Raw genomic sequence first — 12,939 nt, 5'->3', positions numbered from 1 at the left:
CATACATACACCAATCCTCTTCATGTTCTTGGCACTGAAGCCAATGGCTCAGGGGTTCTGTTGGGCATTGCAGACTGGTGTTGGGAACGGAGAGGAAAGAGTGTGATTCAGGGATGAAGGAAGTGTCAGTCGTCTTCCCAGGAGTCAATACAGCCCTCATCACGCTCAGGAACCAGGCACAACACATTCAGGGTAACTGGGGATAGGGTGGGCATCTTTGAAACCAGCCCTGTTGCAGGCTCAATTTAGGATCCATCCTACTGGTTCTTTCTGTCTCCTCTGTTGTGTGACACACTTGGAGGGACCCTGAGGCTGCCCCAGTCTTTAGGTCCCCTTGGGAATTGTCTTTGGCTTTGGGTGCTCCTGTGAGGAGCACAGCTAATGTGAGGGTAGCTGTAAGGGACTTTTAGCAGGAGGGTACTGAGGCAGGAGTGAGGCGGCTACTTAAGTCCGCTCAGGTCCAACAGGGGCGCCCTGGCTCTTTATACCAGGCTGCCTCCTTCGAGGTTCAGGGCTTGAAGACAAGGCATATACAAATCTTTTCCTACACTTTGTGGAGGATCTGATTCCCGGGGCCGCAAGTGCCTTTCTAGGTGTCCCGAAGAGGCTGACCCGCAAGTGGAGCATCTCAGGAGGCCCAGCACATGCTTGGCTCCACGTTCTTAGTTAGTTGCGGCTGCCAAGCAATCAGGCTGAGTGACGCAGAGTGCGGGGCGGGCCATTCAGGCTGCGCCTAGCGATGAGATGCGGGTGAGAGCGGCTGTCCTGCGCAGCTGCGCGTGTGACGCTGGGGTGCGCGGCCTCTGAGCAGGTACCCGGCGCTGGTCAAGGGGCGCTGACCCAGTATCTGGAGAGGAAATGGGGGTTCAGTTGGGGGATGGGAACGCTGATTGCAGGGGCTCATGCGGGGAGGGGAGCGGGTTGCAGTGTCCTTTGAGTGTGACAGAAGTGTAAAGATTAAGTCTTCGACCTGGGTGCAGGCATGAGCTAGAATGCGACTGCTTTCTGGTGCAGAGAGTTCAGCCTGGGGTGGGGGGGGTGGGGGGGAGGGTGTTCCCTGGAGTAGAGGTGTAAGTTGGGGGTGTTGAGGGAGTGCAGGGTTTGAGCTGCATCTAGGTACAGGCTCTGGAGCTGGTACAGGGGCACAGACTCAATGTCAGCCAGTGTGACCTGTGCCCACGCGCTATAGCTCTCAGCTCCCGCTCTTCTCTGGACCCTCACAGAGGACTGAGGGCATTAGCTTCTGTGCCCTTTCCTGTGGTTAGCTGTTTATAAAATCTGAACTGCTTTCCAGACCAGTATGTCCAGGATGCCTGGGAGCAAGCAGAGAGCTACTGGGAAGCCTGAGAGATGCAGAATTTTTCAGTGAGTGAGGTAAAGAAGGTGCCACATGCCCCAGCCCCCAGCCAGGGCTCATAAGCCCTCCCTCCCAATAAAGTAAGTCCCGTATGTTTGCTGGTACTTTTGTGTGCCGGGGTGGGTGTGGTGGCCAGAAACACGCTGGTCCAGGAGTCTTGAGGGTAACTAGCTACTTGGAAGATGTGCCCAGAGCCCAGTCGGATTTGGCTATCTTCTATCCATTCCTAACCGGGCTCTCTCAGCAGGGGCTGGATTCAGTTGCTTGAGGCTGTAGCGGAGGGTGTACCACTCCTCCTCCTCACATCTGAGCCCTTTCCTGTCTCTACCAGTGTGTGTGTATAGAGCTCAGGTCTGGAGGCTCATCCCACATGGGGGCCTTGCTCTGTTCCAGCCTGCTGTCTTCTACAGGTAGTTCTGATGACCCAGATGAATACATTTACAGATGTCATGTTGTACCCAGGGTGTAGGCTCTGCCAAGTCCTCTCTATCTGTCTGTCCATTCATTCTTTGCCCTTTGGAGTACTCTGAACACACACACACACACACACACACACACACACACACACACACACACACCCATAGGTGTCAGTGACTGGGGAACCCCACTGAGGGCATTGTCAGTCTTCCTGACTCCATCTATGGCCTTTTACTCTTTTTGGACAGAGGATGGGGGGAGAAAGAAGCTGAGCCAAGGTCACAGTGTGGCCTAAGAGCAGTGGTGGCTTCAGGTGGGAGAGCATCTCAGGGTGGTTTGCAGCTGGCTTTCGAGGACATCTGCAGAGACTCAGTGATTGTGCTGAGACAGGAGCTGTCTGAATGTGAATCTGGATTCAAATACCTCGGAGTCCTTAGGACAGGCCAAGCCTTCAGACAGGCATACTGTGTACTCACGCCTAGCATCTGGAGGGCAGGCTATCTCAGGAGCTGCCTTTAATATAGGTCTCTCCACACCAACTGCTGTATTAGCTTCCTTTCTTCTGTTGTCAAGTGGGCTTCTCTGTTTCTCTGTAGATGGGAGGCTACTGAGTGTACAAGACTAAGTCTCTGAAAAGTTGCACAGGGACAAGCAATGTCCTGGACTCTTGCAGCTTTGCAAGGGGCTGGTCTAGTATTTAGTCTCACAGCCCTGGGGTTATGCCTGGGGAAAAAACAGCAGATAGAGGGGCCAGAGCATCTCTCTGAAGCCAAAATCTGTTGCCACAGTTCAGCCCCAAGAGCCCTGGAGAGATCAGGGAGGAGGGCTGATCAGCGAGTGGGCAGAGGAACAGCTTTGGGAACTGGTGTCGGAGAAGTGGTGTTCATCGCAGGGAGGGACTGAGGTGTGCGGTTGGGTTTTGCCCCCTGGCAACCCCTCCTGTTTGCCTGTTGGAGCAGTGGGGTGAGGGGCTACTGTTATCAGAGAACAGTGTTAGGGGGTATGTCTCAGGCCCAGGGAAGCCCTATGGAAATGAATACCTTTGGTTTCCTTGGAATTTTTTTGTTTGTTTGTTTGTAGTTTTCTTTTTTTCTTTCTTCCTCTCTTCCTCTCTCTCTCTCTCTCTCTCTCTCTCTCTCTCTCTCTCTCTCTCTCTCTCCCTCCCTCCCTCCCTCCCTCCCTCCCTCTTTCTTTCTTTCTTTCTTTCTTTCTTTCTTTCTTTCTTTCTTACTGTATAGCCCTGGCTGTCCTGGAACTTACTCTGTAGACCAGGCTGGCCTCGAACTCAGAAATCCACCTGCCTCTGCCTTCCAAGGGCTGGGATTAAAGGTGTGCGCCACCACTGCCCAGCCTGGTCAACTGATTTCTATAATCACGAGATGCAGAACTGCAACCCATGTGATGGCTACAGGAATTGGTCTTCCTTCACTGGTCTGGGTTCTTATTCAGGGAGCTGGTGAGTTGTGGGATTTCAGAGATAGCTGGGATTATGCCCATTAGGAATGGGCTCTTATGGTCCTTATATGCTTGTGAGCTTGTAGACTGTCCAAGGGCTCTGCCAAGGGATAGAACTCTGGAAGCTCAGAGAGATGTCCAGACAAAGGGGAAATAGATGAAAATTCCAGAAGGGAAACGGGTGGATGTGTTTGCTCAGAAATGCATCCTCACCTTCCTCTTTCAGATATATTTCAGGACCTCTCTCTTGGGGTGTTTTTATTTTCAGAATCCCCAGTCTCACAAATGAGAAGAGATTTCCCTGAAGGCATCTAGAGGTCTCTGTCCTCGGGTGAATCTGGAGCCGTGGAGGATGGAGTCCTTGGACCGGAGAAGAACTGGCTCTGAGCAGGAGGAGGGCTTTGGGGTGCAGTCAAGGAGGGCCACTGACCTGGGCATGGTCCCCAATCTCCGACGAAGCAATAGCAGCCTTTGCAAGAGCAGGAGATTTCTGTGCTCTTTCAGCAGTGAGAAGGTAGGTTTCTGGTGGCTAGCCTGCTATATTCTGGGCCACAGAGGCAGCTCAATGGTCATCATTGGTTAGGTGGTCCATTCATGCTGCCCCAGCCAGGGCCAGAAAAGGAGCATCCGGTGACTGCAGCTTCTAGTCTCAGAACAACTCAGACAGGCGGGTCAGCTACAGAAGCAAAGTGACTTAGGTTTAAGATAGGTAAACGTTTTATTATTGTATTGTTAGGGTTAGGTAATCTAAAACCACATTGATGGGGGATGGGCTGCATTCCTGCATCATGAATGATTAAGCACAGGATGGGCTGCCCAGTGCAGATGGCCGATCCTGAGATATCTTCCATTCTCAGTGGCTATCTTCAGGCTGTTCCTCGGGTGGGGAATTTCTTGTCTTGTTCCTGGACGTTGGGGTCTGCTGCTAAAGAAGATGGTTTATGGCCTAGTTTCTGAGTGGGGACAAAACGGGATGAATAGGCCCCTTCAGAGTGATCACATTGAAAGTACATTTGAGTGTGTGGCCAGGAAGGCAGGAGGGCATCTTCAAAGCCAGGTACCAGATTTTCACCTCAGATGCTCCCTTGCATCCCCAAGGAAACACCCTGGGCATGCAGAGAAAAGGATCACACAGGCTCATCCTTGTCTCCTGGGCACACACCCCAGTGTGAGCCCCACAGGGAGCCTTTAAGCTTTGAGGTAGCTTTGGGTACCTCAATGGCAGCTGGCCAGAGAGATGTCTAAGGGAGGCCTGGGGTGTATGGGTTCACGTCAACATATTCTTTTTAACTCCCAGCAAGAAAACCTTAGCTCATGGATTCCCGAGAATATCAAGAAGAAGGAGTGTGTGTACTTCGTGGAAAGTTCCAAACTCTCGGACGCAGGGTAAGTGGCGTGGCTCTGATTAAGGTTTCTGTTCCATCTCTCCTGGCTCAGCGTGACTGGTTGAGGAGACCTGCTCATCTCGCCTCAGCCAGGGCCAGGAAAAGAGCACCCGGTGTCCATGCCAGGCTGAGAATCCCCAATCTACACACCTCATTTCAGGAGACACTTGGGGAGCATGTCCAGACCATCTCATTCATGCCTGGGACATGTGATGTGCCTTGCAGATAGGTCAGCCTAAGGCAGAGGGCCAGATGACCTGTCCAGAGTCTTACTGTGGCCAAGTAGCAGCAGTGTTCAGATCAAGCCTGGTGGGTCAGGTCTCCATTACCTGTCTTTAGAGCTTCTTGATTTCCAAAGAATCAGGGAACCAGGAGTAAAGGGACCTTGGGGAAGTCCCCAGGCCAATGTCCTTAAAAGCCACAATCTGCTGCTGCAAGGTCTCTGGGCGATCATTTCTCCCTTCACTTAACCCACAGTGAAAATATGGTCTCTAAGACCAGACTAGAGGCATTAATGGTCACTCTAAGCAGTTGGTTTTTTCAGTTCCCTGGATGAGACTGCCATTTGGGCAATCAGAGGCACTATGAGGTCCCATCCCTGTTCCTAGGGATGCAATGCCCTTAGACACTGCTTTCCAACATGGAGGTCCCCGAGACAGAACTGGGGACTCTGAAGCACTGGGTATCTCCCAAGAGCTCTCCCTTCCTCTCAGTATGTTGTTCCTCTCATGCCTTAACAGGCCAAGACTGTCTGATTCTTTAATTTCTGAGTTATCCATCACAGCACAGCTTCCTCTTCTGGGCCAGGATGGAGAACACCATGGAGGTATGAAGCTCATTTTACCAAAGACAAGAGAGAAAGGGCACAGCTTGGCATTACCTGGTGGGATCCTTGGCACCATTCAGCCAAGGTACAACACCCAGGCCTTATCTCAGGGGTATGTCCCTGCAAGCCAAGCCAGCAGTGATGACATCTTTGATCCCAGTAGTTGGGAGACAGAGGGAGGTGGATCTCTGAGTTCGAGGCCAGCCTGGTCTACAGAGCAATTTCCAGGACAGCCAAGGCTACACAGAGAAACCTTGTCTTAAAAGAAAACAAAAAGATTCTTGGAAGCCAAAAGTTCCCAGAGTCTCTTCTAGGGGTCTGTATGTCTTTTTTTTGTTGTTTTTGTTTTGTTTTTTAAGAGTAGGGGCAGAGAATGCAACCCCCTCATGATAATGATGGAGAAATTGAGACAGAAACTCCCAAAGCCAGTAGTGGCAGGGATATGAGATATGAGTTGCCTCTCCAGGATCAGCCATCTTCTTGTGTTTGTCTGGGTTCCAGACTCTATCTGGCTTTTGCCTCAGCTGTACCCTGTGTTTTGTAAGGCTCAGTATATTGTGCTTGCCTCTTCTCTTTTTGTACTGGGCTTTGATTGCATACGTTCAATTTTTAATTAAAAAATAATTACAGATTTAAAGGAAAGATTCTCCAAGCCCAAAGGTGTATGCCACCACTGCTGGCTTGGCTTGCAAGGGATCTTAAGAAACACTTGTGTGGTCTCACTTTGTGGCTGGCGTTAGATGAAGGCAGGGACATAGCCCTGAGATACCCCTGGGTGTTGAGTCTTGGCCTAATGGTGGCAAGCTGACTCCTTTCCTTCTTGTCTTTGGTAAAATGAGCTTTCACATCCTCTTGATGTTCTCTGTCCTGGTCCAGAACAGGAAGCTCTGCTCTGTATAACTGTGGTACTGTATCCACAGTGAGAGTTCAGTCTCGGTCAGAGTGCACTCGGCTTGTGTCCTTTCACTACCCACGTAGCACTGTGCAAGCACTCACACGGGAGGCACACAGCTCCTTTCCCACAGAGATGGCTTTGTACTTCCCCTTTGTCGTCTGGTCACACACTCACACACACACACACACACACACACACACACACACACACTCATACCTCTACCCTTTCTCACCCTCTAGCAACTAGTAATCCAATCTTCACATAAAACGTCTATAAATATGTTCTTTGGAGTATGCCATATGAACTGAGTCATTTGCCTTTGGGTCTGCGTCACACACAGTGGGGGCCTGTGCCCTTTGACAGGTAGCCCTTGAGATCCATTGACTCTTTTTACTGTTAAGCCATTCTCTAATTGTATATATTTGAGGTGATGCTTTGTAAATAATGTCTAGGGCCTTGTTTTTGTTTCCTTTGCTTTTTTTATTAATTAATTATTATTTTTTTAAGCCTAAGACACCTGGCATGGGATCTTGAAATCTTTTATTTTTTTTTAAAGATTTATTTATTTATTTTATGTGAGTACACTGTTGCTGTCTTCAGACACACCAGAAGAGGGCATCTGATCCCATTACAGATAGTTGTGAGCCACCATGTGGTTGCTGGGAATTGAACTCAGGACCTCTGAAAGAGCAGTCAGTGCTCTTAACTGCTGAGCCATCTCTCCAGCCCTAATTAATTAATTAATTAATTAATTAAATTCATGTATGTGAACACATTGTTGCTGTCTTCAGACACACCAGAAGAGGGCATGGGATCCCCATTACAGGTGGTTGTGAGCCACCATGTGGTTGCTGGGAATTGAACTCAGGACCTCTGGAAGAGCAGTCAGTGCTCTTCTTAAGCGCTGAGCCATCTTTCCAGTTCTTACTTTGATTTTGAATCCCATCTGTCAGTCTCTTCATTCCTTCTCTCTCTCTCTCTCTCTCTCTCTCTCTCTCTCTCTCTCCCTCTCCCTCCCTGCCCCTTCTCCATCTCCCCCTCTCTCCCTCCCTCTTCGCCCCTTCTTTTCAGACTCACAGATCTTCCTGCCTCTGCCTTCCCAGTGCTGGGACTAAAGGCATACACCTGGTGTAGTCTCTACTTTTTAATGGGTATATTTAGATCATTTACCTTTAATATAATTGTTGCTGCATTGGGGTTTAAGTCTGCCACTTTGTTTCTGTTTCTTTCTGTTTCAGCTCAGCTTCTTTGTGGCTGCTGTGGTTATTAAAGTTACATAACCAAGTGTGTCAGCATCCAGGAGTGTTGACAGGCTGAGAGTTGCGGTAGAGTGTAGAAATACCCCCTTCCACCACTCCTTACCGTTGTTGAGAATACCATGATTGATCCAGTTCAACCATCAGACACAATTTTGAGAACTCAAGAGAAATGAATTGTACTGACTCATATTACTCTTTCTACAGCTTCCTCCTCCTGGTAGTCACAGTGTCTTTGTGCTTTCACTTTTGATTAGACATTAAAAAAAAAAACAAAAAACAAAAACAACAAAACAAAACAAAACAACCCTCAGGGTCTCATGTAGCTGAGGTTGGCCTTGAACTCCCTGTATAGCTGAGGGTAACCTTGAATTTAAGATCCCCCTGCCTCTAGATCCTGGAAACTTGGGTCACAGGGGGCACCATCATGCCTGGTCCATGCAGTGCTGGAGACTGGACCCAGGCCTTTGACCATGCTAGGAAGCACCAGGCCAACTGAGCTATATCCCCACCCCCCTCACCCACTTTAGCTGTTCTTCGGAGTTGTTCATCTGTTGATAAATCCCCTTAATGGTAGTTCAGCTAAAAGCATTCCTTGACTTCTTCACTCTCAAAGGATAGTTTTGCTGGCAGTAGAATTCTGGGTTGTAGTTTTTTTAATCTTTCCGCACTGAATCTCCTTATGGTTTCTATGGCTTCTGATACAAAGTATGTTGTTTTTAAGCTGGGTGTGGTGGCTCACACCTTTAATTCCAGCACTTCGGAGGCAGAGACAGGTGGATTTCTATTGGGCTGCAGAGATGGCTTAGCAGTTTCAAGCACCAGCTGCTTGGGCTGGAGAGATGGCTCAGTGGTTAGGAGCACTGGCTGCTCATCCAGAGGTCCTGAGTTCAATTCCCAACAACCATGTGGTGGCTCACAACCATCTATAATAAGATCCAGTTCCCTCTTCTGTCTGATGCTCTTTTCTGTCATGCAGGCATACATGTAAACAGAATTCTCATATGCATAAACAAACAAATTTTAAAAAACTCCAAAAAAAAAAAAACCCAAAGTAACAAGGTTCAACTCCTAGGACCCACATGGTGGCTCATCTCTGTTTCTGGCTCCAGTTCCAGGGACTCAGATACCTTCTTCTGGCCTGCCTGGGTACAGGCAGACATGCATGCAGAGGAGAGAAATTAGCAGGTGTCATTTCTGCCTCTCTGATGTCAAGTTTTTTTTCTTCTTTGGTTTTGGAAGTTTGACTATGTCATTTTTAAGCATGTGACCCTCTGGGCATATGTAGTTTGTTGCTCATTCAGACTCTCCAGTCTGTAGGTTTGTTTGTTTATTTATTTATTAAGCAGATGATGAGAGCCCATGTAAGAAGGCTGTGAACGTACTCTGAACTATGGAAGGGGCAGCATGCAGGATGTTCTTCCCGCACGGTGGCCTTCTAGAGAGAATGGCATAAACCATAAGGGACTAGCTTGAACATAAGGGCGTGGAAGGGAAGGCCCTTGGTGTGTCCACGGTATCTCTGAGAAAAAGGCATATCAAAAGATGGCAAAGATGGCCTAGTTGGCCATCACTGGAAAGAGAGGCCCATTGGACATGCAAACTTTATATGCCCCAGTACAGGGGAACGCCAGGGTCAAAAAGGGGGAGTGGGTGGGTAGGGGAGTGGGGGTGGGTGGGTATGGGGGACTTTTGGTATAGCATTGGAAATGTAAATGAGCTAAATACCTAATTTAAAAAAAAAAGAAAAGAAAAAGGCAAAGGCCTGAGAGGACTATTCTTGCTTTCCCACATGACCAAAGATGATAAGACAGAACACCAGGTGTATTCCCTCTCTGTACTTAATTGTCACTTAAGCTAACTGTAAACATCACTTCCTCTTTTATTTGCTTTAATAGTGATGACAAGAAACGCTTTGCTTGCCCTACCTTTGAGCTCAAACACATTGAATTCCCTGGTTACTCCAAACAGATCTTTGGCATTTCCTTTGATCCGTGGAGACTTAGCCTGGCTGGCTGAGGATGGCTTAACAGAAAGTTTAGGGCTTTCTTTCTTTCTTTCTTTCTTTCTTTCTTTCTTTCTTTCTTTTTTTTTACCATATTCTTGTTATATTTCTCTGTGTGTGTGTGTTTTTTAAAAGATTTATATATTTATTATATGTCAGTACACTGTAGCTGTCCTCAGATACTCCAGAAGAGGGCATCAGATTTCATTACGGATGGTTTGTGAGCCACTATGTGGTTGCTGGGATTTGAACTCAGGACCTTCGGGAGAGCAGTCGGCGCTCTTAACCACTGAGCCATCTTGCCAGCCCACATTCTTTCTTTACATGGCTATATAGGCTTGTCTTTCCCCTCTGGGACTCTGATGACCCTGCAGGTCTCAGTGGCTCTGTGTCTATGTGTTTATATTCTGGTTTATTTTCTCTTCTTAGTTATTACCCTTGGCAGAGCTGAGAGTTCCAGTTTCTGTTCCCCAAGTCTTTCTGGAAGCTTTGGTTTGTACCCAGGGTAGTTTTAGTCACTCGTGGAAGCATTTTTAACCTGGATGCTTTAAAGTCCTTACCAGATGGCTCCCAAACCTATGCTATCCTGGTGTGGGTGGCTGTCCTAGCCGGCTTGCTCAGTGTGACTGATGATTTTTCTAGCCTTTGAGTTTTGCTGGTGCTGTACCTTGTCTGAGGGAGGGAGGGACAGAACTTCATCATTGCCACATAGGAAAAGTTCAAAGTTCAAGCCTAATGTCTCCTTTGACCTCATTGGATATCCCTATTTGGTTCCTTGTTGATGCTGTCTGACTGGGAGGGCAATGGTGCCTCTAACCACTACTCACATGGCCCCCTTGACACCTAGGAGGGGTGCCTTGTCGCTGCTGGGTGAGATGAATGTCCTGGCTCTCCTCCGTCCCTGTAGAGAGCACCAGAGCCATTTTATTCCCGTGACAACTCTTGGTATCTTCACAGGAAGGTAGTGTGTGCGTGTGGTTATACCCACGAGCAACACTTGGAGGTGGCCATCAAGCCACACACCTTCCAGGGCAAGGAGTGGGATCCAAAGAAACACGTCCAAGAGATGCCCACAGATGCCTTTGGTGACATCGTTTTCACAGACCTGAGCCAGAAAGTGGGGAAGGTGGGTTCCGTCTTTCTCTCACCCTTTTCTGTGTTGGCCCCTGGGACACGGTAGCAGGTTTCCTGGTGGAGGCAGGGCGGGGTGGGGAGAATGAGGAACTGGTAGGAGTCTAGGTATATGGAGTCCACTATACACGGGGAAACGGCATGGAGTGGTGGGCACTGATCAGGTGAACAAGAGGCCCATGAGCAGAGGGGAGAGTGTAAGGCTTCCTAAGGGAGGTATGAGCTAGTTCTGAAGGGTCCTCTGTCTGTTTGGGTCTATGGCAGTGGGAATGGAGAGAGGAACCCAGGATCTGGCACAGGTGTGGTGGGGGTGAAGTCTCTGGAAGGGAGGGGATAAGGGAAAAGCCTGGTGCGAGGAGCAGAAGCAGGAGCCACTGCAGTTGGCTAAGCAAGGCTACCCTGGACAGAAGATGATACAGGAAGGTACAGGAAAAGGTGTAGCGAGAATCTCTTATAAATATCACCTGTCAGTAAAAAAGTTGACGACCAATGAGCTGAGGTAGGACACAGGCAGGAAGAGAGAGGATTCTGGGAAATAGTAAGGGATAAAAGAGAGACACTACAGGAGACAGACCAAGATGACGGAGATGAACCAGCAGGGAGATGCTGAGGAGATGTGAAGAAGGAAGCTGGGACTGAAGGAGAGATTAAATGGGTTAAGTAAGTCATGGGCTCATCAGGGGATGAGCCAAAGCTCATGGCTTAGGCCTTTATTAATAAATATTTAGTCTCAGAGTCATCATTTCTGGAGCAGAACTGGGAAGGAAAACCAGATATAATATTTTAACAAGAAGGTCCTGACCCCTGGCCTCAGGTAAAGAAGAGAGGTGTGGAGAGGGCTCAGTTCTCACTCAAAGCTATAACAGGCAGAGCAAGGGTGTGTTTGCAGCCAAATGAACCCCAGGCCAGGTTCCTAACCTGACAGTTTGTTTCCTCAAGGGCAGGGACAGAGATAGTTCCAAGCCAGGGACAGTTAGTGGTGGGGGATAGAACTTCTGTTCCAGCAGTGACTGGGACATCTGTTGAGAACCATAAGGTATGTCCTGACCTCAGTGGAGCCCCTCTGAGTGTGTGAACCCACCAGTGATCTTGCTTGCCTTGTGATAAAAGGCAGTTTCTAGAGGAAGAGTTTATTCTGGCTATGGTCCTGCATGGTGGAGAAGATGTGATGGAGTTCAAAGGAGCTCAAAGCTGTGGGTGTAAGGCAGCTGGTTGCATCTCGGTAGCCGAGATAGGTAGAGAGATTCATAGGAGAGAAGAAGATGTAAGTTAGGTTTCACCTCTGTCTTAGTTAGGGTTTCCATTGCTTTGAAGAGACACCATGACTAAGACAACTCTCATAAGGGAAACATTTAATTGGGGTTAGTTTACAGTTTCAGAGGTTCAGTCCATGATCATCAAAGGTGGGAAGCATGGCAGCGTCCAAGCAGACATGGTGCTGGAGAAAAAGCGAAGAGTTCTACATCTTAATCCAAAGGTAGCCAGGAGGAGACTGTCTCCTGTAGGCAGCTAGGAGGAGGCTCTGATTCCACACTGGGCAGAGATTAGGCATAGGAGACCTTAAAGCCTGCACATAGTGACACACTTCCTCCAACAAGGCCACACCCACTCTAACAAGGCCACACCTCCTAATAGTGCCACTCTCTATGGCCAAGCATTCAAACACATGAGTCTTTGGGGTTTATTCCTATTCAAACCATCACAACCCCCAAGACCTGCTCCCTAGCAACCCTCTTGCCCCAGCTAGATGCCACCTTGTAAAGGTCCCACAGTGTCTCCAACAGGAGACAGATGTTCAAACGCATGAGTTCGTGGGAGAGCATTTCATGTTTAAACTTTAGTGCGTTCCATGTGAATCCACACCCCTTTCCTTCTGGGCATCATATGATTTACAATCCAAGGGCAAGGCCATGGGAGGCCGATCCTGGATACCTGCTCAGCCCTTTGACAGTGGTCCTCATTAGCATTCTTTGTTGTATGCTGTTATTCGACGCGTTCTCACGACCGGCCAGGAAGAACACAACAACCAGAATCTTCTACGGCAAAGCTTTATTGCTTACATCTTATGGGGCCAGAGCGTAAGAAGCAAGAGAGAGCGAAGCAAGAGAGAGAGAAAACGAAAACCCTTTCCTCTTTAAAGAGAACAACAATTGCCTAGGACGCATCACTCCCTGATTGGCTGCAGCCCATGGCCGAGCTGACGTTCACGGGA

At 48.6% G+C, this 12,939-nt stretch overlaps 1 protein-coding gene across 6 annotated transcripts in view; it reads left to right on the top strand.

Annotated features, from left to right (window-relative positions):
• Positions 1-684: 684 nt before the first annotated feature.
• Positions 685-12,939, top strand: part of Trpm2 (transient receptor potential cation channel, subfamily M, member 2) — a 62,188-nt gene continuing 49,933 nt past the window's right edge. For 2 of the 6 annotated variants that reach the window (XR_001779532.1, XM_006513730.3), the window contains exons 1-5: positions 703-811; positions 1,295-1,437; positions 3,498-3,743; positions 4,527-4,615; positions 10,554-10,722. Coding sequence is in view for 4 of the 6 variants with exons in the window: in XM_006513730.3 (XP_006513793.1) it covers positions 3,582-3,743; positions 4,527-4,615; positions 10,554-10,722 (420 nt within the window). In the remaining 2 variants the exon portion in view is untranslated. Of the gene's footprint in view, positions 812-1,294; positions 1,438-3,497; positions 3,744-4,526; positions 4,616-10,553; positions 10,723-12,939 lie in introns of all 6 variants that reach the window. The other 4 variants (XM_006513733.4, XM_011243470.3, XR_871714.3 and 1 more) reach the window with 4 other exon arrangements.

Source organism: Mus musculus, chromosome 10, assembly GCF_000001635.26.
Source record: "Mus musculus strain C57BL/6J chromosome 10, GRCm38.p6 C57BL/6J".
Lineage (NCBI taxonomy): Eukaryota > Metazoa > Chordata > Mammalia > Rodentia > Muridae > Mus > Mus musculus.
This window is presented reverse-complemented; position numbering and strand designations above follow the sequence as displayed.